The 27,946-nt window shown below is 40.7% G+C and overlaps 3 protein-coding genes across 4 annotated transcripts; 1 reads left to right on the forward strand and 2 right to left on the reverse strand.

Annotated features, from left to right (window-relative positions):
* Positions 1 to 447: 447 nt before the first annotated feature.
* On the reverse strand, positions 448 to 15,341 carry shpk (sedoheptulokinase). The gene is made up of 7 exons (XM_030068301.1): positions 15,150 to 15,341; positions 14,925 to 15,066; positions 7,358 to 7,529; positions 7,105 to 7,257; positions 6,689 to 6,864; positions 5,338 to 5,538; positions 448 to 4,648 (listed from the first exon to the last, which is right to left on the reverse strand). The coding sequence occupies exons 1-7, from the start codon at positions 15,285 to 15,287 to the stop codon at positions 4,254 to 4,256; spliced, it is 1,377 nt and encodes a 458-aa protein (XP_029924161.1). The 5' UTR covers positions 15,288 to 15,341; the 3' UTR covers positions 448 to 4,253.
* Positions 15,342 to 16,141: 800 nt separating this feature from the next.
* On the forward strand, positions 16,142 to 18,191 carry emc6 (ER membrane protein complex subunit 6). Of its 2 annotated transcripts, none has more exons than XM_030068529.1 (2): positions 16,142 to 16,358; positions 17,414 to 18,191. In XM_030068529.1, the coding sequence occupies exon 2, from the start codon at positions 17,448 to 17,450 to the stop codon at positions 17,778 to 17,780; it is 333 nt and encodes a 110-aa protein (XP_029924389.1). In that variant the 5' UTR covers positions 16,142 to 16,358; positions 17,414 to 17,447; the 3' UTR covers positions 17,781 to 18,191. The 2 variants fall into 2 exon arrangements, with proteins under 2 accessions (XP_029924389.1, XP_029924390.1); XM_030068530.1 differs by having other exon boundaries at positions 17,417 to 18,191.
* Positions 18,192 to 18,199: 8 nt separating this feature from the next.
* On the reverse strand, positions 18,200 to 26,868 carry p2rx5 (purinergic receptor P2X, ligand-gated ion channel, 5). The gene is made up of 12 exons (XM_030069157.1): positions 26,738 to 26,868; positions 25,698 to 25,848; positions 25,279 to 25,350; positions 24,901 to 24,976; positions 24,052 to 24,136; positions 23,791 to 23,871; positions 21,610 to 21,754; positions 20,776 to 20,909; positions 20,514 to 20,607; positions 20,340 to 20,405; positions 20,046 to 20,134; positions 18,200 to 19,942 (listed from the first exon to the last, which is right to left on the reverse strand). The coding sequence occupies exons 1-12, from the start codon at positions 26,866 to 26,868 to the stop codon at positions 19,681 to 19,683; spliced, it is 1,386 nt and encodes a 461-aa protein (XP_029925017.1). The 3' UTR covers positions 18,200 to 19,680.
* Positions 26,869 to 27,946: the final 1,078 nt, after the last annotated feature.

The following is a 27,946-nucleotide window of genomic DNA, read 5'->3' on the forward strand; positions in this document are numbered from 1 at the left end:
AGTGATCTAAATGTGCCACAAAGATTGTGCTACTCAATCAAAACCTGTCAAATTTGCATTTTCAGGATTATTTTACATTGTAAACTACAAAATAATCCCTCACACTGTTACAGTGACCTTCATTTTCTGCTAAAGTGTACATACCTGTGACATCACAGATTGAGAAAGGTGGCAAACCTGTTGATCTGGAGTTACCTAGGACACTACCTCTCAACCTGGGGATGAGGGATGTGAGATGAATGATTATGGAATAGTTTTCAGCCTCCATGGATGATTAATCAAATGGCACCACCTGAGAGAGGAAAATCAATTTTCAGCTGAACTCTTCATCAACCTGTGAAGAGGGCTTGGAAGATGGTGCCACTTCATGTGCAAAAATGGTTGAGAACCAATGAATTAATTCAGCGGCACCAAACTTAAAATCTCTCAACATCTGACACAGAAAGGAGTTGTTAACACTGGTTTATTTTCACCTTAATCATGTCATAAATTAAGTCAGATAAGAACAGCTGAGTCAGTGGTGAAGAAAACTGTGAATGTAATCATTACAACACAATCCTGATCAAGAAAGATAAATGGATCAAAGTGCTATCACTAATAACAATGCAATTAGCGACATTCCTTGTAAGGTCCTTTGACCTTATTATTATTATTGATGGCTAAAGGTCTAGGCGGTGTAGACACAACAATGGTGAGTTGGAATGTAAGGGGATTGAATAGTGTGATCAAGAGAATTAAGTTGTTTGCCCATTTAAGTAAACTTAAATCTGACATAGTATTCTTACGAGAAACTAAGTTGGTAAACAAAGATCACTCTCAGACTTGATGGGCAGTGAGGGGTGTTATATCATCATTCAGGGGCCAATGGTCTTGGTTAATGTTTACGCCCCTAATTGGGATAATGTTGATCCCCTCTTCTCAGTTATACCAGATTTAGACTCATATGATTTGATTCTAGCTCCAGATCTGAACTGTATCCTAAATAAGGAGCTGGACCGCTCAAGCTTGAAGCCCATCACGCTCTCTAAATCTGCACGCTATATAAATTCATTTCTCCAGGCGTATGGCGTGATTGACCCCTGGAAATTCAAATACCCAACGAACAAACAGTTCTCCTTCTTCTCCCCCGTACACCAAACCTATACCAGAATTGACTATTTCCTAATTGACCAAAAGCTACTACCCATAATCAAACAAGTAGAATATGGCAGCATAGTCATATCTGGCCATAGCCCTGTTCTTTTGAAGCTGTGCTTTCCAGAAAATGTGCCTCCCCAGTGTACATGGCGCCTGAACCCAAGATTACTGGCACATAGGAAGTTTGTTGACTTCATTAACTCCCATACTGTTCTATTTCTTGAAACCAATGAATCTCCTGAGATAAGCTACTGCACGTTGTGGGAAACCTTGAAGGCATATGTTAGCGGTCAAGCGATTTCCTATAACGCCAGTGATACTAAAAGAAAATCTAAACATGCCTCAGAGTTAGCTGTCAGGATAAAAGAGGTTGACCATCTTCATTCCATTTCGCCATCGTAAAAAACTTATAGAAGGAGAGACTTTCTCTCAAAGCAGAATTTGATTCCCTCACTCACGACAGTGCTTTAGACCTTCATCTGAAATCACGCCATGCTTTTTACGAACATGGGGAGCGCGCCAGTAAGCTCTTGTGTCACCAACTCAAACAGTCTGCAACAGCGGGCTTCTTATCTGCAATAAAAGACGAGGAGGGCAAAGTTGTCGCGGACCAGAGGGAAATCAATAACAGATTTAGATCTTTCTATGAGGATCTCTATTCATCTGAGGTGGCCAGTTTTAATCTAGTGGAGGACTTTTTTAGTGAGATGGAGATGCCCTCATTGGTTGAAGCAGACAGAAATCTTTTAGAGAGGCATATAACGGCTGTAGAAATTGATTGTGCAATCAAAAAAATGAAATCCAGCAAGGCACCAGGCCCTGATGGGTATCCGATAGAATTCTCTAAAATTTTTGGCCCTAAATTAGTTCCAGTTTTGACTAAATTATTTGAAGAAGTCCTCAACCGTAAGACTCTTCCTCCAACTATGACACAGGCCTCCATTTCATTGTGGCTCAAAAAAAAAACAAGGATCCATTGTTATGTGAGTCCTGTCGCCCAATTAGTTTACTTTGTTGTGACTACAAAATTTTAGCTAAAGTACTAGGTGGCAGACTTGAAGATATTATGCCTAAATTGACACATCTTGATCAGACAGGCTTTATTGCAGGTAGGCAACTGTCAAGTAATCTACGTCGTGTGTTTAATATTATATACCAACCCAATGAGGCGGAGCCTGAAATTATAATATCTATGGATGCTTTTAAAGCATTTGATAGAGTCCAATATAATTTCCTTTTCACCACGTTGGAGAAATTTGGATTTGGGCCTTCTTTCTGTTCATGGAGCAAGATTTTGTATACAGCCACGCAAGCTTGGGTACGAACAAATAGGATACTCCCTGAATATTTCCCTCTGTCCCGTGGCTCAAGACAGGGTTGCCCTTTGAGTCCCCTATTATTCGATCTTGCGATTGAACCACTGGCAGTAATGTTGACAGGGTCCTCTGGTCTGGTTGTAGAAAAATTAGTTGCTCATCATCCTAGAAAATTACAAGTCAATAACACTGTTGCTCCGAATATTTCATGTAAATCATCCATAATTATGCCAAATATCAAACTTCATGTGAAGGAAATTCCATGACTCAAATCTGAAATTATGGACTTGCATCTAAAAATACAGATAACATTAAGAGCACTTATCAAGAGACAGAGATTTAAGTCCCTCATGAAATTTACCCACCTGGAGAATTCAGACCAAAGGGGTCTGTTCTCCTATTTCTTCTTATTCTGATCTGATTTACCTCTAATTGAATTAAGACTGGATCTTGAACCAAACAGCTAACAATGAATTAAAAACAAGTAAATAGTCTAGTGGAGCCTGACTGAACTGAGAAATTCAGCTGCCGTTGCTCAAAGTCAGATGCAAGAAAAAAAAAATCCATCAAGATTAACAGTCAAACTTAAACCTCCCACCTCCTTGAAAGCAAATCATTAGGATGAAAAACAACTTTTGAATTCATGTAGCTGTAGTTTGGAGACAGAGAATGAGACTTAAAATCAAAACTGGGCAAACCAAAGGCAGCAGTCACCAACCTCAATAAAACCTGGACAGACCAAAGCATTTCACTTGAAACGAAACTAAAGCTCTGTAAAGGTTAGAGGAGCTGCTTTGTGACTAGAAGGTCACTGCGAGGAAGAATTGAAGCCACCCGTTGGAAGCTGCTCATAACAAGTGTTTCCTTGAAGGCCTGCGGTACATTGTGAAGGAGCACAAAGATCTGAGTCTGTATCTCTATGCTCTTGCAGACAGATCATCTGTAAATGTAGCTGTTTGAAGAAAAATGGCTGTAAACCTGCTGCATGCAGCTGGTTGGTCATACTGTATGTGTAGGTGGAAAAAGCAACAGCCACGGAGGCAGCAAAAGCACCGACTGAGTTTTTCTACTGAATAAAAGGTGAGAGGCATGCCCCTTATTTAGAGCATGTCTTTAACCTGCATTGCATTGTTTTTTTAATTACTGTTGTTGAACATTGAACATTGGTATGAAATGTAGCTGTTGCTATCTGATGCTGAAGCACTGATGATAAAACTTGATGCTTCCTGTTAAGGTTTTAGATAGCATCAGCTTTTCCATCTGCAGTGGAATCTGTAGTGAATGATATGGTGTAATGCGACTGTAATCTGCATTTGGCCTGTTATTGAAGAGAATAAAAAAATACACCACCCAACAACAAAATTGACCCCAAAGTGGAAAATGGCAACTGGTTGATCACCAAAGGCTTTTTTTTTTTTTTTTTTTAAATCGTTGAATGTTTCAGGGTATTTTAGCTGTCACCAGCAGCTAGGATAAGTCATTCAAAAAATTAAAAAAAAAAATTAAATTAAAAATTAAATAAAACATTAAACATAGAGCTGCTTAAGCACACACCAGCTGCACTGGGGCTTAGGAAAACTGCACAGGGCAGTCAACCTTCATGCAGGTCCTGTTGGTAAATAAGGCTTAAGAATTTTTTTTTTTTTAAACCGTGCAAATAACTTACAGTTTATCATGAATTACATTATAACTGGAAGGTGAAAGTCATGTATTGCAGCTCATTTGTATTCGTTTTGTTCATCAAAAATTGGACTATTTGCGTAAACAAACAAGCAATCTCCTTTGGATTGAGGTTCTGGTTCAGAGTCGATCACAGAAGACCATGGCCACGCCCACGGCAGAGTCCACGTTTTGTCCGTACTCCACCGGCAGAGGAAACGCCCTCTCCACCTCCTGCCGCAGCACCAGATTGCGAGAGAGGGCGCTCCCGCTGCCCACGATCCGGCTGACCCCGGCCTCCTGCAGGCACTCCACAGGCATCATGGATGTGATGTTGTCCACGAGCCCGCGGCAGAGTGCCCTGGTCACATGACCCAGGGAGAGGTTGGAGGTAGAGATGTTGGTCACCTGACCCAGGCAGAGCGGGTTGTGTCTCTCTCCCAGGATGGTGGGACTCACCCTCAGGTCAGTGCTCTCCTGGCTCAGGCCGCAATCGATCAGCTTCTCAAATAAACTCGACTCGCTCAGCTCCACTCCTTTTGTGGATGAAAAAAAGGAATTTAGCTCCTTATGGCACGGACATGGGGATAAAAATTAAAGTCACATTTTTAACATCAGCCTAAAAATATCACTATAACACCACCAGAGGAACTTCCACTGTGTATGTAGTACCTTCCTAGTGACACAAGGATAGTGGTTTCAAGCAAAATGTGAATCATTCGGTTCAGCTTTGCTTTATTCCTTTAAGCTTTTGTTCTTGGTCCCATTTTATCATTTAATTTAATCTCATTTCATTACTTTTATTTGCTTATTTTCTTTGGAGCCTTTTTCTTTCATTTACCTATGACTTTTTATGAAATCTTAAGTCATTTTACCACTTATGTATTTGGATGTTTCCTCCTATACCTGAGATTTGCATAGATACAGAGTGTTGATTCTATACTGCACTATGGGTGAAACTGTAAAGGTATAGAGTCTTTATAGGCACAAAGAGAGAGGATGGTGGTGTTTTATTGTCTTTTTTTCTTCTTCTCTTATCTAATGTTCTATTTTAAATAAAGTTTTAAGAAAGTTTGGTTTGGTTTGGATCACTATAATATTCCTTTTATATTCATATAGGACCTTTTATTTTTGCTGTGCTGTATGTGCAGTGTCCTAAAATCTGTGGCAGGATCTCTACTGTTCTTTTTCATAAGCAGATGTTAAAAAAGGTAAATACACATACCGAGCTCTTTCATCCAATCACTGAGAATCCCCACAAAAGTGGCCAATACATTTCCTCCATTGAGTGACGCTGCCACTGCCAGGTAGGAGCCGTCAAAGTAGGGGAAGTAAGAGACGGGGGAAGCGGGCTGAGGGGCATCCGGAGGTTTGAAATGAGCCGGCATGGCATAGGTGAGCTGGGCCGAGGTGCTGATGTTAAGAACTAGGAAACAGTGAGGAGGATACAAACAATCACCGAAAGCACAACAGAGACAAACAGCAGATACTGATGTTGGGATTACACTTCATCCATAACGCAGTGCTGACTGAACTGAGCTCTGCACACAGATCCTGTTGCTCAAAAATGACTCATGTTTTTCCTGCATTGGGAGGATAAATTACGTGCTTATTCCACAATTTTTGTCAGATGAGTGAAAACGTAGTCAACCCACAATTTTGCATAGTGAACATTAGAGTTTAAATTAAATAAAGACATAAAGGACTTTAATACACTGAAACGAAGGCTCATCAGCTCTGCACTGCTTGCTTCGCTGTGCTTTTGTAAACTGTGTCTAGTAAGAAACAGTAAGGAATGTATTTATGCACTGCTACACTGTATAAATAAACTGTAAATAAACGAATAAGCTAAATAAATGAATAAGTTGTAAAGCAGTTGGCTGGAAAACACTTTTTTTTAAAAGTGCTATACAAATCAAGGGAAATATTATTATTAATAATATAGTTTGTTAGCCCTGTGATGGACTGGCAACCTGTCCAGGGTGTCTTCCTACCCTCTGCCTGCTGGAATAGACCCTGACTAGGATTTACTGGGAACGGAAAATGGATGTATGGATGAATCATCATATTTTACTTGCAACTCTGAGTCACTGACGAAATGTTTTTATTACAAAAACGTCACAGAATGAATATGAAGGGTGGAACTCATAAAAATTAAATGATAAAAGTTGATGAATGTTGCACAAAGAATGATAAAAGTGTAACTGAGCTGATGAAATTATTCATAAAGCATCTCATGAATTACTGTATAAATGAATTAATCAAATCAATTACATTCTCTATAACTTTTTTCATACTTTATAATCTATATTTTAATCTTTCAATTTTTGTGAGTTCCACCCTTCATAAATCAACAGTAACCATGGCTAAACCACACTTGTTTTAGTTAAAACATGCATTATCTATGTGTAAGTGGGAGAAAATCCAACACATGCAACATCTTTACCACAACAAAATGATGATGCAGCTGCAACATGTTGCTGCAAAAATCTGAAATGAATGAGCTGTCTGTTAATGCGCTGACAGCATGAAGTGTGATCCCGGCCCGAGAGACAGGACTGGCCCCCCTGCTTCACCTGCATCAGTCCGGCCAATCATGCAGGAGTACACAGCGCACTGGAAATCTCCCAGGGCGGCCCCTACTGGTGTGTGAGCAGGGATGCCATGCCAGGCAGAGCACGTCTGTCCCGCCAAGCTACCAGACGCCACACACTGAGGAAGCAGGCGCAGAGGGAAGCCGGCATCCTTCAGACTAGAGCATGCACACACAAAGTTGCTTGTTGTTACGCAGGTTTTTAATACACACACCATACTAACACCATAAGCATGTAATGGATTCAACTTGTAAGGTGGTTGCATGCACGTACAGTAGGAAACACATCATGCATGTAGCTCTTCACCCAATGTCAGTTATGAAGAAAACCCCCACCTCATGCCAGTTTAGATTAAAGAAGAAGAGTTGGTTAAAGATGAAGGTCGGGGCTCCACATACATGTCATGGTTCCACTGGTTGGTGGTTGAGTTGAAGTAGCCCCAGCTGGCTGCGTTCTGAGGGGTCATCACACACCCGTCCAAACCACACAGCATGGAAACCACATAGTCCTGGATGGTGCCTGCAGCCGTGAAGTCCTCAAGGAACTCTTGCCTGCACGAAAACCAGCACATCACCTTCAGATTTCACAGAGCGTCAACAAGCAATGAGCTCCATCTCAACACTGGGTTAAAAAAAAACACGCTTGGCTGACCTGTGTTTCATGTACCAGAAGATGGTGGTGCAGCCAAACCCCGTGGCCAAGCTCAGGTGTGAGTCTGGTTTGGGAAGAGAGGACAGGAAGCTGCTGCTGCAGCGCCCGTCCTGCCAGGTGATGAGCTGGCTGGTGTCTTTGGCTCTGAAGGAGTCTCCCTTCCAGTCACAACCTGGACAGGAGAGAGAGCACTCACTCCTGAGTGAAGTCCTAATAATGCTTTTTCTTCTTTTCCGAAACACTAAGAATTACTTCTCTGTGATTAAATTCAAAGCTTAAATTTTGCCACAGCACTCTTTTTCCTAAAAAAAAAATCCCTGTTTGACTTTAAAAAAAAAAAAAAATCTGTTACATGAATATCAACTCATCAGTAATATAAATTTATATTGTTCTGAGGTCAAGGCTTGTCTCGCTAGTTTTGGGTGATACCACCAGGGGGTGACATGGTGACATGAAATGCTGGATCTCCCTGTTAATAAGATAGAAAGAACAATATACACATACAGACACACACACCTGCACACATATACACAGTATATGTGTGCAGGTGTAGTAATGGTACTACTAAACATTATGAACATCTCCATGAAACAGACTTGATCCATGATCATTGATCCATTATTACCTTGAAAATGTATTTTAGTTATGAATGGATTATTTTTGTTCTGAATAGTTATGACAGATGCAAATGACAGGGAGCAGACAGGTTTAAGAGGGATTTTTAAGCCTTTAGACAACTGCAAAGGGGGTTAAAACTAAACTTTTTACACTGTCCAATACTGCAGTAAGTACTGCAGCGACAAACACTACTGCTGCTGTTTCACAACCTGTCAGTGCAAGTTATAATAATTAATACACATTCTTCACTCATACATTCCTGCTTCATATCAAATGTCACCTTGAGTGTTTTTGACACTTAGCATTATTTCTGCATTTTACGTCAACAGTCTACACAAATACCCCATAAGGAAAGGGGAAAGCATGTTGTTATACAAATACAGAAATAACTAATCTAAATAAATATTCCACCCTCCGAGCCTGTATTTTGGCGGGGCAGCCTTGGCAGCGATCTCAGCCTCAGCTCTTCATGGATGCTTCTGTATCAGACTGGCACATCTGGATTTGGGGATTTTCTCTCGTTCTGACTTGCAGATTTGCTAAAGCTCGGTCAAGCGGGATAGGGAGGGAGTGTCTCTGAACGGATATCCTTGAGTCACTCCACAGATTTTTAATGAGGTTCAAGTCTGGGCTTTGGCTGAGCCACTTGCGGTCTTTCATATCCTTGCCCTGAAGTCAATCCAACGTTAATCTGGCTGAATGTTCAGGGTCAGGGTCCTGTTGGACCACAAACTGTCAGCTCAGTCACAGGTCTGTGGCTCTCTCCACCGGGTTCTCTTCAAGCATTGTCTTACATTTGGCTCCATTCTTGCATTACAGCTGATGACTTCAGGTCTGGTTTAATAAATCAAACAACCTTTTCCATCCTAACCTCAAGAGTCTCACATGTGGCAAACTCCAGGCTGCTGTAATGTCACCTTCTTTTTCAGAAAGTGGCTTCAACTTTGGCATTATATTTTAAATCAAAGGAAAGCTGATGCTGTTCTATAGTGTATCCAATTCATCATTTTTCCACCAACGTGGATAATACTGATGTAACCCATAATTGTATGGTGTAAACTGTCATGGTTTCACTGTGATTGATGATTTAGATGTATAACAAGATGACCTTCATGTTCAATATATGAATAATTTATTTACCGGTGTTTTTTCACTTGTTGTGTACAGCCAAGTGATTGATATGTGGTGTTTTTGCAGTGTGCTAGCCTACTTAGTATGGTCTTGTGGACATGGCTGATTTGTAGGAGAGGGGAGATGAGGACTCAGTTATTGTCATTACCTGTGGGAATTTTTCATGAGAAATCCCTTTTGTACACTCTAATCTAATCTAGTTCAGTATTTTTACATTTCCTGATGATGGCGCTATATTGCTACGGTGAACTTTCAACACTTCATAAGTTGTTTTAATACCATTTCCCATATCACTATTTCCTCAGAACTCTGCCTCTGAATTGTACAAACCTCCTCTTTTGCATCTGAGGCTTCAGTTTCTGCCCTGACACACACACACACACACACACACACACACACACACACACACACACACACACACACACACACACACACACACACACTCGCATCTGTGAACTGCTATATGTGTGTGTTTTACTCTGAGACATGTCCAATTTGCCACAGGACATCTTAAAAAGACACTGAAAGGAATTTGGATGCAACTCGCTGCAAAGGGGTTTAACGCTAACTGATTTGATAAGCTGTGATAGTTTTTTAATCACAAACTTAATTTTGAATTTATGGGTTTCTGTGTGTAAACAGTGACCAAAAAAAATCCTGAAGGTGTGTTTTGAATTGAGGCAGTGCAAACTCAAAGTGCAGAAAAGGTCAAGAGGATTAAATGGCCTCTGCAGGTTCTGCACTCTTGTTTACACACTATTGTTCACTGATAGATCCTGTTACTGCTCGCTGCTAAAACTGCCAAATTTCTCCACAGGTACCCATAACGTAAAATCTAACCTATTTTTGTTGGATCCAATCATAATTACAAATTAAGAAAAACATCTTGACACTTTTATATTAATAATTGCGTAATAATTTGCTGATCTATAAAATATCTCAGCTGATATACTTAAGGCCGTCCTGACTGACCGTAAGGGCAAGTTTTTTAACATTTTAACAACTTTCTACCTGTGACTGTGGTTAAAAATAGTGCTTCATGCTGGAAAGTGAACATCTCTCTATAGTCCAGTAATTTTAGGCCAAAATTGGGGTCAACCTAGGACAAATTGCAAGAGAAGCAAACTCAACTGATTTTGTATCCTCAGTTTGTCCTGAGTGAGGGGAAAAAAGTCCCAAGAAATCCCATTGGTGGAAAGTTTTGAAAATCACCTATTTATGACCACATATTACCAAAAAACACTGTTTTTAACACACAAATTCACAGGTTGATTACACACACAAAGACAAGAAAAAAAGTAAATTACAAGTTCTTTGAATTATTCTGTTTACACATGCATATCACACATTATCTGATTTGATATGTGCTAATTGGAATATAAGGAAGAAATGATAGAAGAGACATTTAAACAGTGAATTAAAAGGTTACTATATATATAGTAACCTTGAATTAAAAGTTTCTATATAACAGTGAATTAAAAGGTTATGATATATATAGTAACCTTTTAATTCACTGTTTTAATATCGGCTCTGGCATTTATTCCTTATATTCCTTATTAGCGCATATCAAATCAGAAAATGTGTGATATGCATGTGTAAACAGAATAATTCAAAGAACTTGTAACTGACTTTTTTTCTTGTCTTTGTGTGTGTAATCAACTTGTGAATTTTTATAGTCATATCTGAAAGTAAAATTTTGAACCCCTTTCCCCTGTGTGGTAAAAACAGTGTTTTTTGGTAATATGTGGTCATAAATAGGTGATTTTCAAAACTTTCCACCAATGGGATTTCTTGGGACTTTTTTCCCCTCACTCAGGACATACTGAGGATACAAAATCAGTTGAGTTTGCTTCTCTTGCAATTTGTCCAAGGTTTTTTCATAAAATGACTGGACTACTATTTAAGGTAAAGAACAGAGCTATCTATTGAACATGAGCTGAAAATTCACACGGTGCAGAACTGGAAGTATCTAAATTTTGAAAGTCACAGTTTTTGTTTTTGAGGAAAGTATGGCAGTGACATGGTTAAGATCAGAAGGGCTGGAGAATAAAAGGTGGTAACAAAAAGCATCAGCATCATCATGAAAATGTACAAAAGGAAAGCAAATGGAGCATTTGTACTTTCAAGGTAAGCCTCTGCCGACTTTTATAGACTTCAGAAATGTCACTGCCACAGGAACACTAGACAGCAGCTAATGGGACAAGGCTGCATCACATACTGTAAGACTCTGTGGCGATTTTTAGGATTTTTTTTTGTATTTGAAAACACTGTGATGAGAGTGGAACTGTATTTAAGACTGCATGCTCACAGCAAACTACATCAATAAATTTGAAAAAGATCATTGTGTTGTTGACTTTGGCACTGTTGACATTATTTAGGTGATCCTTGACCTGTTTCTCACTGACAAGCAGAGCTGAAGCACTGAACTTTATAACTCCAGTGGAAAGGATCAAGACTGGATTTAATTATCAATGAGATACAAGCAGGTTTATTATTAATTGTAAGCTTATCTCTAACAACATCCACTTGGCATTAGAGGTTATTCACTACTCAAAATTAATTTCTGATGTTAGTTTTGGTCCCTTGTTGGATTTGTGTAAAGCACATGATCAGTTTGGGTTTGGTGAATTATTCGCTGATATTACCAAAATTTGATCTGGAGAGGGGGAATAACAATAAGTGAAGAATGATTCACAAGATTTGATTTAAGGTGGGATATTAAGCCGTGTGCTGCACATCTCTTACTTGTTATTACCTGGCCAGCTCCTCTCTACTCGTAATCAGGCAACTTTAAAAGAATCAGCTGCAGACAGAGAAATCATGATGAAGTCCCAAACACTGCTCTCTTCTGAAAGCCATTTTACAAATCCTCGTGGCTGTTGTTAGTCAATGTTTTTCTAATGTTTCTAGTCTGTGTTTAAACATTAACAAATGTAAACGAATGGCCTAGTCCAACATTTGCCTCTATTTGCTGCATCCCTGACTCCTCGATTTACATGGCCAAAGAAATCTCAGCCAGTATTTACGGTAAGACACTAAAGTCTCTAAAAAGTGGTACGTTTCCATATTAGCACACACAGCCTCTAGTGTTCATCTTACTCATGAGTCATATGATTACAAAAACGAATACATAAGAATTCCTTCCTCCTTCCCACTCACCTATCAAGAGTTTCTAGCTTGCCTCTTGCTCCCAGTGACCCACACCCCATGCTTTTTGGATCAAAGCCTTACTCTTGAGAATTCCCCTGGTTTGGTGTTAATGTGGCCCGGTAACAGGAGGAACTGATTTCTGACAAGACTTATGATCTGCTTGTTCTTAAAGAAGCCCTTGGCAGTGTCTGACGAATGCCAGAGTTTTCGCATTCTTGCACATTCACTCATGTCATAAAAACTTTGGCTGGACCCTAATTCAAAGGTATGTTCAATATGCCCTTAACTCATGATTCACCATTGTCCTGAATGCGTTTGAAAGCACTGTAAATGGCAAACATCCAAGAGCAAATTGCATCAGAATTATCTTGAAACCAACTGCACTATGACTCCTTTGTTTTTTGACGATTATTTTTTTGGCATGTCCGCCTCAGTGACAGTAAAGAGACAGGAAAGGCAGGGGAGAGAGGGCATGACGTGCAGCAAACGGCGTGATCAGGACTCAGCCTTGATATGTGGCACGTGCTCTTATCCCGTAAGCCACCAGGGCGCCCAACTCCTTTGTTTTTTTGGAAGGTAAATAATCTAAAAGGCGCAGGACAGAGGTGTCGACTTCAAAGTACAGAGAGTGTGCCGCTCATAATGACATATGGCTTTACTATCCCTCCTATGTCCCGCACTGTGTAGAAAATAATCACGGTCATGCCACCAGGGGGAGACATTACCGACATCTTCTCTGTCAGGTTGAGGACATGCACTTTCGTCCACTACTTTTCAGAGTAATATTTTGACTAACTTCAAACAAATTAGAGCAGCAAATTCATGAAAACTGTTCTAATGATAGCACAGTCGCAGGGGACAATGTAGTTCTTAGTGTAAGTTTTGTTCGGATTGCCTCTCGAATAGGGATGCATGATAATACTGAGAGACATCGGTATCGCCCAATATCGGCTTTTGAAATAAAATAGCAGTATGGACCTGAAATGAAGAGTTCTGCCGATACGTCATGCCGATGTGCCAGATAGGTTAATTCTGCCCTGGTTGTGGTTGTTGTCAGGATTTTCTCAGAGAGAGTGTCATCCAAGCCTGTCTCAGTAGGATGAATATTACAGTTTTGTTTGAAAAAAAAAAAGTTGTATAAAAATAAATATGGCATGTTTTACATAACCTAAGTTGAAGAAGTTTTCTCAATTTGCCCAGTGGAATGTGGACATTTTGAAAAGTATTGTATTTTATGTCTGCATCTGCCAGTGCACCTTCACAATAAGAGCAGGCATTATAAAATGTTAATTTGACTACAGATAAGACTTGATGTTCTCTGCAATTAAAGGTGGACAAAAATATGTGCATAAATCAGTATTGGCATCGGCAAAAAGAGTTGGAAAATATCAGCATATTGGATATCGGCAAAAACTCGGCAAAAATCGTGCATTTCTACTCTTGAGCACCTCTTTCAATGCATTTTAATCATATTGTGCTGTACTGTATTGTCTTTTTGCAACTGTAATTTATCCACTGAAATGAAAATATAGTTTTCAATAACAATGATAATATTTATGTTAATCACTTCTACATACATGCCAAACTGGCTCTACTGAAATCCTCTCCCTCATCCACTGAACGATCATAATGGAAATAAGCTGTCAAGGTTTATTGTTAGAATAATAACAAATTTGTCTGCAAGAGCTTGGAATTAAGATTATTACATATCTGTAGTATCACGCTGCACTGTCACCTCTGTGATCACAGGCCTGAGTGAGTGAGTGAGTGAGTGAGTGAGTGATGAAGTGAGTGAAGTGAGTGAAGTGAGTGAGAGTGAGAGAGAGAGAGAGTGAGCGGGTGAGTGAGTGAGTAAATAAGTAAGCAAGTGAGTAAAGAAGTGAGGAGAGAGAGAGAAGTGAGTGAGGGAAGAAGTGAGTGAGTGACTGACTAACTGAGTAAACAAGTAAAGAAGTGAGTGAGTGAGTGAGTGAGTGAGTGATTGAGTGAGTGAATAAGTAAAGAAGTGAGTGGGTGAGTGAGTGAGCGAGAGTGAAAAAGTGAGTGACTGAGTGAGTGAGTAAAGAAGTGAGTGAGTGAGTGAGTGAGTGAATAAGTAAAGAAGTGAGTGAGTGAGTGAGTGAGTGAGTGAGTGAGTGAGTGAAGAAGTGAGTGAGTGAGCAAGAGAGTGAAGAAGTGAGTGACTGAGTGAGTGAGTAAAGAAGTGAGTGAGTAAGTAAGTGAGTGAGTAAGTAAGTGAGTGAGTGAGTGAGTGAATGAATGAGTGAATAAGTAAAGAAGTGAGTGGGTGAGTGAGTGAGTGACTGAGTGAGTGAGTGAATAAGTAAAGGACTGAGTGAGTGAGTGAGTGAGTGAGTGAGTGAGTGAGTGAAGAAGTGAGTGACTGAGTGAGTGAGTAAAGAAGTGAGTGAGTAAGTAAGTGAGTGAGTGAGTGAGTGAGTGAGTGAGTGAGTGAGTGAGTGAGTGAGTGAGTGAGTGAGTGAATGAGTGAATAAGTAAAGAAGTGAGTGAGTGAGTGAGTGAGTGAGTGAGTGAAAGAAAAAGAGGTGATCTGGATCCCTCTTCCTTCCTCCTGTACAGTCGCAGGTGTCGCAAGTCAAAACAACTGTTGCAGTTAGACCGCAGGCGCCATTAAGATGGCACAACAGGTAGCAGCGGCCGGGCTTACCGGACTTGTGTTTCCAGAACAAAACTCCGTGCATCTGTCCGGACAGTCCGATCCCCCGGACATGCTGCAGCTGGTCTCTGGGCAGGGAGGCGACGCAGCGGTTCAGAGTGGTGATGATCCGGCCGGGGTCCTGCTCCTTGGCCTGTGAGGTACAGCAGGTACACAGCAGCCGGGTCAGAGACCGCTCTCCATGCGGATTCACCGCTACATCGCATTTTCACTCACCTTCACCCCGCTGCTGTCGCTTCTATCAGACTCGGTTGGCAGAGAGCAGCTTGTGACGACTGTTTTCGAGCTAGCTTCTAATAAAACCACTTTGACGGAGGTGGTTCCCAGGTCTATACCCAAGATAAACGGAGACATCCTTGCCGATGGTTACGTCTATGTTTTCATCTGTTTCAGTTGTCTCATTTTTTGCCAGAAGCGGCTACCGTAGGAAGAGTCACGGCAGTGTTGGTGCCTTCAATTCACACTTTAAAACCGGAAATTATAACTTCAAACCCGCTCGGATGAAACCGTGAAGGTTAATCTAATCCGCACACAAATAATACACACCTATTGTTATGACGGCAACATGAGCTAACCAGGTAGCACTGAATATTAGATACTGCACTAATACTGTCAAGGTAGTAGAGCAGCAAAGTATCTTCCATTTGGGTTTAGCTCACCCTTACATCTCAACTTTGTATGGTTAAACAATAAAAATATCACAAGTGCTCTAAAAGTCGAACGTATTTCGACTAACAAAAACAATACTAACAAAAATATCAACAATAGTGTGTAGCCTATAAGGCGCCATGCTGATTTGACTTCAAATAACTGCGTTTCGGATTGGATGTTGAACTATTTTTCCACAAGCTTTCATATTGTAGGAGACGAATACCAATTTTCCGAGGTTTTGAATGCAACAGAAGACGATGAGTTAGCAGTATCAGCTTAATTATGCCGGTATAGTTTGAACTATACTCTGTCATTGAGTCCCTCTTACTTAAACATCCAAAATCCAATTAATGAATTATAATTAATGATAGTTTCCCCTGTAATATGATGACGTCAGTGTCCCATTATTTTGTCATGGGCCCTGGTGTGAAATAATCAAAACGTATATCAACGGATAATTTTAATATTTAGTTAGTTAGTTAGTTTGTTAGTTAGTGTGATATAACCCGTTTTGCACCCTAACCTCAAAATGTATTTCGTCACTGTGGATACTGATTACACTATCCCCCAGAATGCATTGCGGAAGAACATGGCCGGCTGTGGTGGTGGATCGCTAAGCAAGCTAGGATGAATGCGCTTCGTTTCTGCAATACTTACATTCCTCTCAGATAATCGCTTGTTTGGCTGAACATTGAGCCACTTTTGTAAATTATGTCCCAGTAATCTTGTTGTGTTCAGCCCGCGAATCCCCGCATTTTCCTCGGTTCGTCACAGGTGAGCGGCTCTGAGCGGATGCTGTTAGCTAGCGGTGCTAATGGCAGCATGTTAACGCCGGACAGGACGTGTCATTTACTGCACGCCAAGCTTCACTAAAGACAGCGAAACTACTATTATTATACGCACTGTATCGTATAGTTACCTAACCGGGCTCGTAGTGGAGTCTTTCCTCTGTTTTCACTCCTTTTCTGCGGATCGCTGCGTGTCTCTGTTCCTGACTCAAAAAGCTCTGATTTAGGAAACTAACTGCCAGTTCACACATTTTTTGTCTAAATTTGTTATAATTAAGGCTACAGGATACGGACAGTATTTCACACCGTGATATTTATGCCAAAGATCTCGATAGTAATACGATATGACTATGAGTTAATGCGTATTTTACATTTTAAGTGTAGCAACAGTGAAAATTAAGCATGCTTAAAAAAACAGCATAATGATACCAAATGGACGTAGACAATACAGCGACTTAACAAAGGATTGTATTGATCTGAACAGACCAATCACTGTTTTTGGCTGCATTAAAATATATTTAAAAAATAAAAGTAAACATTTCGCAGCAACCTCTGCTTGGACACAATACTTCAGAAATATCTTAAGTGTAACAATGAAAATTAAGCATAAAAAACCAGCATAATAATGCCAGCTAGATGTAGGAAATGCAGTTACTCCACAAATTTGTGAGGCGTCCTTATATTTTTTGATCTGAACATGTAATCCACTGTCATAGGTTAACCCTTAATTTGACATCTTCCATATTGTTTCGTTTTGAGATAAATATCTAGATAACGATATGATATAACAATATATTCTTCAGCTCAATAGGTAATGTGTAATTTTCCTCTGTTTTTTGCCTCCTACTCTGTTCTTATTTATTTGTGTATCTCTTTTCACCACTTCTTACCTGAATTGGTAAATTAAGCACTACGCCTGCACAAATTTGTGTTGGTATGGTTGAGTAACTGTGGTGACCCAGCCATGAATGGAAGAATGACAAAAATAAACATTCCCTCAGATCCAGGTGTAACTGTTGATATGTTTTGTCACTTTTCCAGCAGCACATTTTTCTGGAGACAGACAGGAGCTGACATGGCAGCGGTCGTCGCCAAACGAGAGGGGCCGCAGTTCATCAGCGAAGTCGCTGTGAGGGGAAACGCCGCTGTGCTGGACTATTGCCGCACGTCGGTGTCAGCTCTGTCTGGGGCCACGGCCGGCATCCTCGGCCTGACGGGACTATACGGCTTCATCTTTTACTTCCTCGCCTCGTTCCTCCTCTCCCTGCTGCTCATACTCAAGGCAGGACGCAGGTGGAACAAGTGCTTCAAATCCCGGCGCCTGCTCTTCACTGGCGGTCTTGTAGGAGGCCTTTTCACTTACGTCCTGTTCTGGACTTTCCTCTATGGAATGGTGCATGTATACTAGAATGACCTGCCAAGAATAACCAGATTCATCCCTCACTAATTCTAAGTAAAATCAACATCTTTGTCTGCCCTTCTGTTTGTAGATTCGCAGCCAGGGAAAGACTTTGATTTCTGCTCTATGAACTGTTTATATAATAAATTTGTCAATGACTGTACACAGAAGTATTTGTCCTTACATCCCTCCTGCTGTAAACATAGCAGTGAGTATCAACTTAACTTATTTAACCTGTAAATCCTGGTGTGCGCTCGTGATCCTCCGTGCCTGGAGAGGAGCCACAGTAGTCATGAAGTTTGGTTGTAGTAAAACATAGAGCAAAACTTAGTATAACTTACTAGTGTCATCTTTTTTTAGGACTCTGGATAGAATATAACAAATCTGACTGGATCGTTTGAAATAAATACTTACATACAATCTGTTTGCATAATTTATTAATCAGTTTGTGTGTGTCAGGTTTCAGTAGGATGACATCGACATGACAAACACTAGAGATGGGGAAAGAAATTGTTTCAGTGACAAATCAGTTTTTTTCTTTTTGTTTTTTGTGTGAAGATTTTCATATCATCATGAAATTGTGGGAATGAAGCCAATCATCACAGGAATTAAAAGCTGAGGGGGAAAATATTTATGCTGCACCTCCACACTTTAAATCAAAGATCTTGAGGATCTTTGGCTTCAATAATTTAGAAGGTAAAGATGAGTTACACATGCACGCTGCTGTATGCAAACTGTGTCATGGAAAAGTATTGTAGTATGATCAACATGTGAGCCTATATATTAGGTCAAGATTATTAAGGAAGAAACACCACATCTTTTCTGTTTTGCTGGTTGTTTTATATCTTTAGGCCTGCACTACATGTTAAAAGCTCAGATTAAACTTGACTGACATGCTCATGATCATTATGATCTTTGTCTTTGGAAAGATGATTCAGCTGCTTCACAGTCCAGTGCTGGAAAAAAAAAAACTTAAATTGCACAATATCACAGTATCAAGTCACAATACTTACAGAGTTGTAATAGGGCAACATATCACCCTGGTGTTGCAAATCGAATCATATTGGGGGTTCCTGCTAATTCCCATCCTTAATGCATAGGGCTTCCAACAAGAGACTATTCAATAAACATGAACAAGATAGTGAGGAGGGAGAGGCCTCCTCATCAATATATTCAATCAGGATATAACAAATGTTCCACTCACAGTATGGTGTGCAGTAAGTTATGACGGTACATGCATTGCATTCCACAGTTCTGTATGTTGTGAATAAGATCATGTTGGAGCCACAGCAAGATCACTTTCTGCCATCGCCCCTTGGCAGCTCGACACGCAGCAGGGAAGACAAACACAACAATACACTTTTCACAACACAGTGAAGATACATCACGCCTCCCACTGGAACACTATCAATAAAATAAGACCTTTCATATATTTGCTCATATCTTGCTTTCTAGTACAGTGCTTTTCAAATGTGTTTTTGTTTTTGGACCCGTCTTTTCAAAGTAATGGACCAAAACCTTATTCTGCAGACTAAAAGAATTACTCACAAGCTTACAGCATTTATTTTGTCTGTGTTAGGCCCACATATGAGGTACATATTGAGGCTTTGGCATCATATTATCATAATACCTACTCTAATCTCCCACAGCCCACCTTCAGATCCCAACCCAGCCATTGAAAAACACTGTTCTAGTATATCCGTCTGCATCTGGGTTCCTGGTCTAAGAGCACAGACTTTTTTCTCTCAGCCAACACGGCCCTTTAATCAGGGCATGCATTACTCAAGTTAGTGGCATGCCAGCAGTTCTGCTGCTGGGGGAGAAGTGGAAATCAGTCCAACTTTTGTTTCCACCTCCTGCAATATTACCCAGACCATCGCAGGTGGTTTGTCTCGCTCTGTCAGCAGTGTTAGTTATGTGAGGAGAAAGTGATATGATGCTTTGGCTCTCCACCTTGAGGAGAGAGAATGGCAGAGTATCGCTGCCCCGTGTTGCGTGGGATGGTGGGCCCCCGTTTCTCCACGGCCGGCTGGCTCTGCTCAGACACTTCGGTGAGTTCAGTCTCCTCCACCTTTTTCACGGAGTTGGGGACGGCATGTTCTCCAGCTTGTTTCCTCAGTTTCCTGTCTCGGTGCCCTGCCTTCCCGTCCTTGTGTTTAGCCCGGTCTCTCCTGTTAGATGCACATTTCATTTCACTGACACATGCCAAGAAAAATATCATGATTTAGTTCTGGCAAAGGTTGCATCATAAACAACAGTATATCTGAGTCTTACTTGAAGTTAATGATTTCAAATTTCCTCTCCCGGTAGAAGGAGCTTGTGTTCATCATGTACAGTAGTATCATATCGCATGCAAAAGCTCCCTGAAAGAGAGAAAATGAATCTGATTAGCTAAACAGAATTTTCACAAGCCCTTACGACACAAACTCACTGCATAGAATTACAGTTCTTGAATTTAATGATTACATGTCTACTAGAATGCAAACTAAACCCATTTTCAAACTTCATCTTCACTCTGAGTAGACCATACAGTGATAAAACAACTCAATAACTGCACAAAGTACTCACTATTCCCATTAGAGCAACTCCAGAACCGATGGCAATTATTGTGGGAATAATGTTGAATTTTCCAGCCTGAAAAACAAAAGAGAACAGTAGGAAAAATACATTCACTGTAATTTCCATTGTCTAAATGATGGACTTACATTGGGAAAAAAAAAAAAGTTCTGATCACTGTTGTACCTGGCCATTAATCATAATGTCAAAGCGAATCCCGTACACTTTGTACAAAGTCCGATAGGTTTCACCTTTTTCGTCTTTATAGTACTTGGCATATCTGGAGAACAAACAAATCATTCAGTGAAAATTGACCAAAGTGCCTCAAAATTACATTCAATTTTTTTTTTAAAAGTCACAGATTCTTTATGTACAATTTCTACGGACAGAGCATAGAATGGCAGCTGTATCTGTTTATTTTTCTTGTTAAATGTGCAACGAGACAAACCTGAAGTTGTATCCTGATGCGACAGAGTTGTTCAAGTTCATGTCCAAGCGTGTAAAGCTGTAGTGTGGATTACACTGTGAGGCGTCCTTATCCAAATCACAGTTCCACTCAATAAGAATACCAATCGACCCACCCTGACAGAGGAAAACAGAGACTTTATAAATACTGAGTAAATAATGGATCTTCTCCTTTCATTAGCGGAGTATGGTGCCCCTCTGTGTTCAGTCCAGGGACGCTGGCTGTTGACACACAGCTGCATTTGTTCCTGAAACATTGCAATGCCTCACATATTTCACACTCCTGACATAAAATCTGGTTGCCTAACAAGTTTCTCCTTTGATTTCAGATTAGTTATGAATTAATTGCCACCCACACTGTTCTAGTTCCCTCCACTGTGACTGCTCTTGCTTCCTTTATAGCACTTAAAGTGAGTGTGTGGTGCAGGCTCAGTAATTCCACTAAAACCAGCAGACAGAGCTCATGGGTCATTTACATACTGAAACCATTAGTTCTGCTCAGTTTGTAGGTAACTTCCTGCTGTTGGAGCCAACATCCCTCCTGCCAGGCTAACATCATGAACTGATGTCCACAAATAAAGATGTGATCTGTCACTCTGAGTTTGTTAACCCTCCTGTTATCTTCAAATTTATTTTTTATCAGTTGGGGTCAATTTGACCCAGCAATTTAGACCTCCAGGAAATTACAACAATAAAAATTGTTACCCATGTTTATGTGTGTTGTTGACTACCTAAATGGCCCTTAAAACGCTGCAGGGGAGTAATTCCACTTCACTGTATGTATGTTTTTTAACTGTCACATTAATACATTTTGTACCTTAACAGCCATGTCCTGGAAGTCATGCCCAGTCCAGCGGGCCAGGTCTCCCAGGCGGAAGATGGGGCAGTAAGGATGGTCCTCTTTGTTATAGGAGCATCCTTTCAGGTAGCTGTCATTGGCGCTAGTGTCAAGCACATTGGACCTTGGAGGACAAGACAGCAGACATAACAAAATTACATAAATAATATTCACATATATTTGAGGTGATCCAATGAGTTTTAACTTCTTCAAATCTGACTCTCCCATAGGTGGGTTTTGTCATTCCTGTGCAGACAAGCTTTGCTCAAACCCACAGAACTTATTTTAAATTCTAGCAGAGATCTCAAAGTTTCCAAAGACACCAAATCTGTTCTGCTGAATTACAGTGAAATGTGTGTAAAATGATACACAGACACCTACATATTTTCAATTTGATGTAATTGTAACCCGGTGGCGTGTGCGTCTCGTCGGCCGTGCCGCTTTCGCTGGGGCCTCCCCAACACCCTGGACTCTGCGTTGTGTTTTGATGTTACTTTGGGGGGGGGTGTAGTGCGGGGAGGAGAAGCACGGCGCGCACACACAGGGAGTTCGGATTGCGGCTGAGTCCCTTTTTATTTTCACCAAACCAATGGCACAGCACATTCTTCGCACTTCACACAGCGGGAAATAAACATAAAAAGCACATTTAGAAAGTATATCTCCACAAATTAACTATGTGGCCGTGTTATAAATCAAAATATTTTAGGTTGATACTGGGAGCCGTTTTACTGTGCTTACCTTCACACAGCGGGAAATAAACATAAAAAGAAAATGGCGACCGCCGGAAAACGAAACTTAAACTACGGTGTCCTGTAAGGGACAAACTAAAGCAAAAATCAAACTACGGTGTCCTGTAAAGGACAAACCACAGCGAATTTCTAGTTTATCAAGTGCATACAACAGTCAACAGCGACACCTTCTGACGTGACTCAGTCACTACCTTACATAATTATGCAGCCACAAAACAATGGCATCTTGAGTTTGATTATTTCACTCAAAGTGTGATGTAGCTTCAGTGAAGCACTGCAACCAGCAGATACAGAATATGGATGTGACATTGCCTTATGATATGGAAAAAAATATTATTATTTTTTAAGCTACTAATTGTGAAATTTAAAGGAAAATCAGCGGTCAAATGGTTAAAAGTGTTTCATATTCTCCAGAGCTTGTACAGTTTTTTTCAACTTATACTGGAAACAATCCCCCAACTGGAGTTAAAATGTAAAAATTGCTAAAATTGGAGGTTTCACAACAAAAGCGTTATGTTCAGTATAGATGTGTGTGTGTGTGTGTGTGTGTGTGTGTAATCTATCATGTCTGTCATACTGTAAAAAGGCACCTGCTGTGAGCTTGTTTGTTTCTCTATAATTTTTCTTTCTTTATCTTGTCTTTAAAAGTTTCATCTATATGTTTTACTGTGCAGCACTTTGGCTACCTCTGTGGTTCTTTTAAATGTGCTATAAAAATAAAGTTGTATTGTATTGTATTGTTGTGTGTGTGTGTGTGTGTGTGTGTGTGTGTGTGTGTGTGTTGAGCAATCAAAGTGATCCATTCAAGCTTTATAAACATAGCATACTGCATAAGCCACAATGTGAGTGGTGCAGCCAAACATTTGAAGTGGCCCACTTTATATCATCTGCACTGCTTCTGTTTCACTGCTATCACATTCTCAGACAAAGAGTATCACGGCTGAAATGCAGAAACAAATTGAATCTCAGTGTGATCCATTAATCACTGGTAGTGCACTGGGATTAAACACTGGAAACGTGGCTGCGTAGTAGCACTGGGAGATCATGACTGACGTGGCCTGTTGGTGTCTCTCTACTTTCCTGTTGGGCTCAGAGAGATACCACCAGATAAAGTCTGGCAGTGCGTGAGCAGTGCAGCTCCCCAGACTAGCCCCATCTGATCTGACACCTGTCCAGGGCAAGGCCCGCTGTCAAGGACGTCTCAGATGACCGCTTCACTGTCTCACTCAGTGCAATGCACAGGCTGGTATAAATAGAAGGCTCTCTGCACCCTTGCAGCTATTCAAAGCAGGCGCTGGGACATGTATATCCCTCAGCTCACTCCGCTCACTAGTGATCTATGTCACTACGCCTCTAGACCCTACTTTAAAGGTAGGGCACACTAGCAATCAGCACTACTTAAAGCACTTACTTGGAGAATTCAAATTTGGGAAACCTGATGAAGTTCTTGATGTAGATGGTGAAGTTTTCTGCTGCGGCCAGTAGGGGCTCACTGGGAACGACAGGGGAGAGGCAGCTGTGTTGAAACAAAGTGGAGCTGCAATGCTGCGTCATTTTTAAAAAAATAGATCTTGTGAAATTTCTCAATCCCTGTAAAGGATCAGAGCGAGTGCGGATATAGAAGCACGAAATGCCAATTTCTGAAATTCTGCAGAAGAGGAGGGGCTCTCACGTGGGTCTCCGGCTGTATTCAACTGGACACCAGCCATGAATCTCACAGGTCCCCGTGCTGTTTATACACAATCCAGTCTTGATTCCTGGTGGAAAGAGAGGTTTACAGGTCTAAAAGAGAGGTTAAACAGCCATGAGGCACACAGGAACACTTGGTACTGTTAAGATTTACCATATTTGCATAATTAAGGAACTGTAATATAACCGTTAGCATTTATGTAATGAGCAAACCCATGACACAAAGTGATTAACATGTTCTGCAGCAGTCACAGCCTAGATAAAGCAAGGGGATACTTGCAATATATGACATAACAATTGCTCATGTATCATGCTGCCAGCTAGAGGAAATTGCTGTCAGTAGAAAACCCTGTATCTCCAAAATGCCAGCTTTCAACAGCTTTATTTTTAGTCTGACCACCATGTCTTTTTCAGATTATTCAAATGGGGTTTAAAAGGGTTTCAAAACCCAAGGGTCATCGAATTTAGTCAACCCACAGAAGAGTGTGCAATCCTTCAGCTGAAGTTATAACAACAGTAATCAAAAATAAAGTTACAAGGTTTTCACATGACAACAGACAACAGCATTCTCCACCTTCATGCTTCATCTTAATAATCTGATCTCCATGGAAGAGTTCAAAGCCATGTTAAAAGTAACTGAGGAATGCAAGCTGGATTTTGTCTCTTTTTTCCTAGTGTGTAATCCCTGTGTAATCTATGTTTTTATCCTATGTAACTGTAAATGGTGTGCCATCATGGCTATGTCTCCCTTGTAAAAGAGGATTTTAATCTCAAGGGACTTCCTGGTTGAATAAAGGTAATAAATAAATAAATAAATAAAAACAAGCTTTACCATGGCCAGCTACTACAGTCTCGCCCTCTGCACAGTCATCATCACTTAAACACCGTCCATCCGGCACCTTGAAAGTCTGTGAGGTAAAATAACAACAGCTGCTGTGCTTTTGCACGTCTGTGGACAGATGAATCTATCAAACTGCAACCTAGCTAAAGCAAGACATTACTTGTGGATGTCAAATTCAAACAATGCAGGAAAAAAAATATATTAAAGGGCCAGAAAAAGAGACGTGTAAAGGTCATTTTTAAATCAGTAAAGTTGGCATCTTACATTGACAAAGAACAACAGATTTGAGGATAAAAAAGGTAAAAAATAAATAAATAAATAAATAAAATAGAAGAAATGTAGCAGAAATGTAAATGACAATACACTAACCTCAGCGCAGAATCCAAGCCTTTGATTGGGTGTCTCTATGTAATTTGTTACAATGAAGAACACCTGCTCCCCCTACAAAATAAAGTTAGGTCCAGTCAGGAAGATTGAACCATTGAACTGCACACAGAGGCGATAGGTTAAATGAATTACACCGCTGAGAAGTTCAATAAATTTAAATCTGCTAAGACAAGACGATGAAGCTAATGGTATCCACCAACACAGACACTCAATAGCCCTGTAATCCCTCTTGACAGAACTTTAATTGGGGAGTGCTCTCACATAGACACTGATTCCCCTCTAAATTGGATTGTTGAGGAAGAGCAAGCTTGGATGTTAACACCAATTTTCCAGAGGCAAACAACATTATGCAGATGGATAGACGGACAGATTCCAGATGGAAACTGTATCCAGGATCTCACGTTTGGGGGTATGACATAATCCTCGGCACCCCAGAGGTAAGGCCCCGTCTCGGAGCTGTTGGTCAGGGTGACGCCTTTCAGCTTGGTGATGACCGAGCTCTGGATGGCCTCTTCTTTTTCCTGGTAGCCCTTCTTCACCACAAACACCCATCTGAGAAATGCATTATGAAACCTCTGAGTCAGCCTTCATGAATCTGAGTGAAAAAATAGGATAACTGACACAAAACACTGAGATCTCTAGCTCACCATTTCCCCTGGGTTAAAAGTGAGCCTTACAGCTGTCACTAAGTCATAATGCGTTCGCCCACATGAGGCAGATACTGTACGAGTACATTAGAGAACATGTGCCTCTTTGAATCGAGGTGGGTTGCTGTTCCCTATCAGTCCTTCTCAGTTACTTTAACATGATATCTGTATGGCATTTTACACATTCACACAAAATGCACATCTGAGGATGGGAGCAGCGTTGAGGCACATGCAACATAAAGGGGGCACCTCTCCAGTTTTTAATTCACGAGAGAAATCAGTATATGAACGTGGGCAGCTCTCCTTGCTACCCAGCCAGGGGCAGCCCCATTGAGACCGAATGAAAGACTGACCTTCCTATGGAGTTTAACTTTTACAAACTTTTCAGCACAGCTGTCACTTCCAACCCACAGGCTACCCTCATCACACTGTCCCAATCACATTTTCCATTTTCTCTATTTATCACTCTCTGTGGAGCTGGACCACATCAGTGTGACATCACAGATCAGAGGGGTGGGATAATAAGATAGACCCCGTTTGCTTTATTCCTAACTATGGGAAACATTAATGAATGTTTACTAATAAAAGACTCTCCTACGGCACATGATCACTGCTCCAAACTAAAAAAAAAAAAAAAAAAAAAATCAGGGCTAGGCGGTTACAGGCTGCGCCACTGTAACTGAACTGAACAGCAACAACAAATTTGAGAGCCTCGACTGTTTTTATCGCATTAGGAATCACTTTACAGAAGGTTACTGCTCAGACGCACAGTTGACAAAGTGCATGCACCTCACCCGATTAAGTATCCCAACACGGCTAACTGATAGAGTCTAAACAGTATCCCGATTCTTTTGTTTTCGGCGATGACATATTTCTCTGTCTTGTAATTAAGGAGAGAAAAGAAAAAGCCTCCCCAACCAGCCATTCGTCGTCCACAGTGAAACCAGCAGCGTGCGCCAGCAGCTCCGAGCCTCCCACTGACTGCAACCAATATAGACTGGAGATTGAGGCTGACATGTCATGCAGCGGACAAACCCACTGACAGAGAGGCCGGGGCTGGCTGCGAACCACCCGCACCGTGTGCACCCCAGGAGCACACTACATACCTGGGGGAGGTGGAAGTCTTTTACTTTATTGCTGCGTTTAATTTCACATTCATTCAGAAGTCTGGAGAGGTCAAGGGTGGAGCAGACAACTAGCAGAAATCACCATGATTTTATAGGGGTTAATTTAAAACCTATAATATTTGTATAATTTTCTTGTGATATCCCTATACAGGCACTTAGTCTGCCATAATATCTGTGTTGATTGTCTTTCTCTAAATTGATAGTGGGATTCTTGTTGACACGGGAAATGTGCGTGCAAGATTTTGGTGCAGATGTTGCTTCTCTGCCTGTGTTTTCATACCAGTTACTGTTATGATGCCGATAATGCTCAGGTTTTGTTTTTGTCACACTAATAGAGGTGTTCATTCAGTTCTGTGTTTGGCATTGAGCTCATAGTTAGTGGTGCTGTTGTACTGCACTGCATTTTATCGAGAGCTGTTTCGCATATTCCGTCTCCCCTCGTGTATATAAATAGGGAGGACAAAAAAAATTAGAAACACCTCTCAATATGTGGGCCAGTACAAGACCTCTGCAAACTACAACCTCAATAATAATCATAATTAAATTTACACTTTCTCCACAATATCAACACAAACTGACCATTATAAACTTTCATAAAAGATAGAATTAATGGCAGAGCTGCTGCATTGAACTAAATTAGATTTTACAGGTTGGGCCTGATTAAGTGGCCATGTGTGTATAAAGTTTTTTTCTCACTGAGATTTGGAACTGTTAATCTGGGATTTTGGCATGCAAGCCACCAAAATCAGTGCAAGTTCAAAACCGTGTCTTAGACAACAGTCGTTTATTTCCAAAGTTAAATTATTATGTGGTGTAAAAGGATATTTTAAAGGCGCTGGACTTTGTGTAACCTTTGCTTCCAGTATCTCAGCAGAA

This window comes from Myripristis murdjan, chromosome 14, assembly GCF_902150065.1.
Source record: "Myripristis murdjan chromosome 14, fMyrMur1.1, whole genome shotgun sequence".
NCBI classification, from domain to species: Eukaryota; Metazoa; Chordata; class Actinopteri; order Holocentriformes; family Holocentridae; genus Myripristis; species Myripristis murdjan.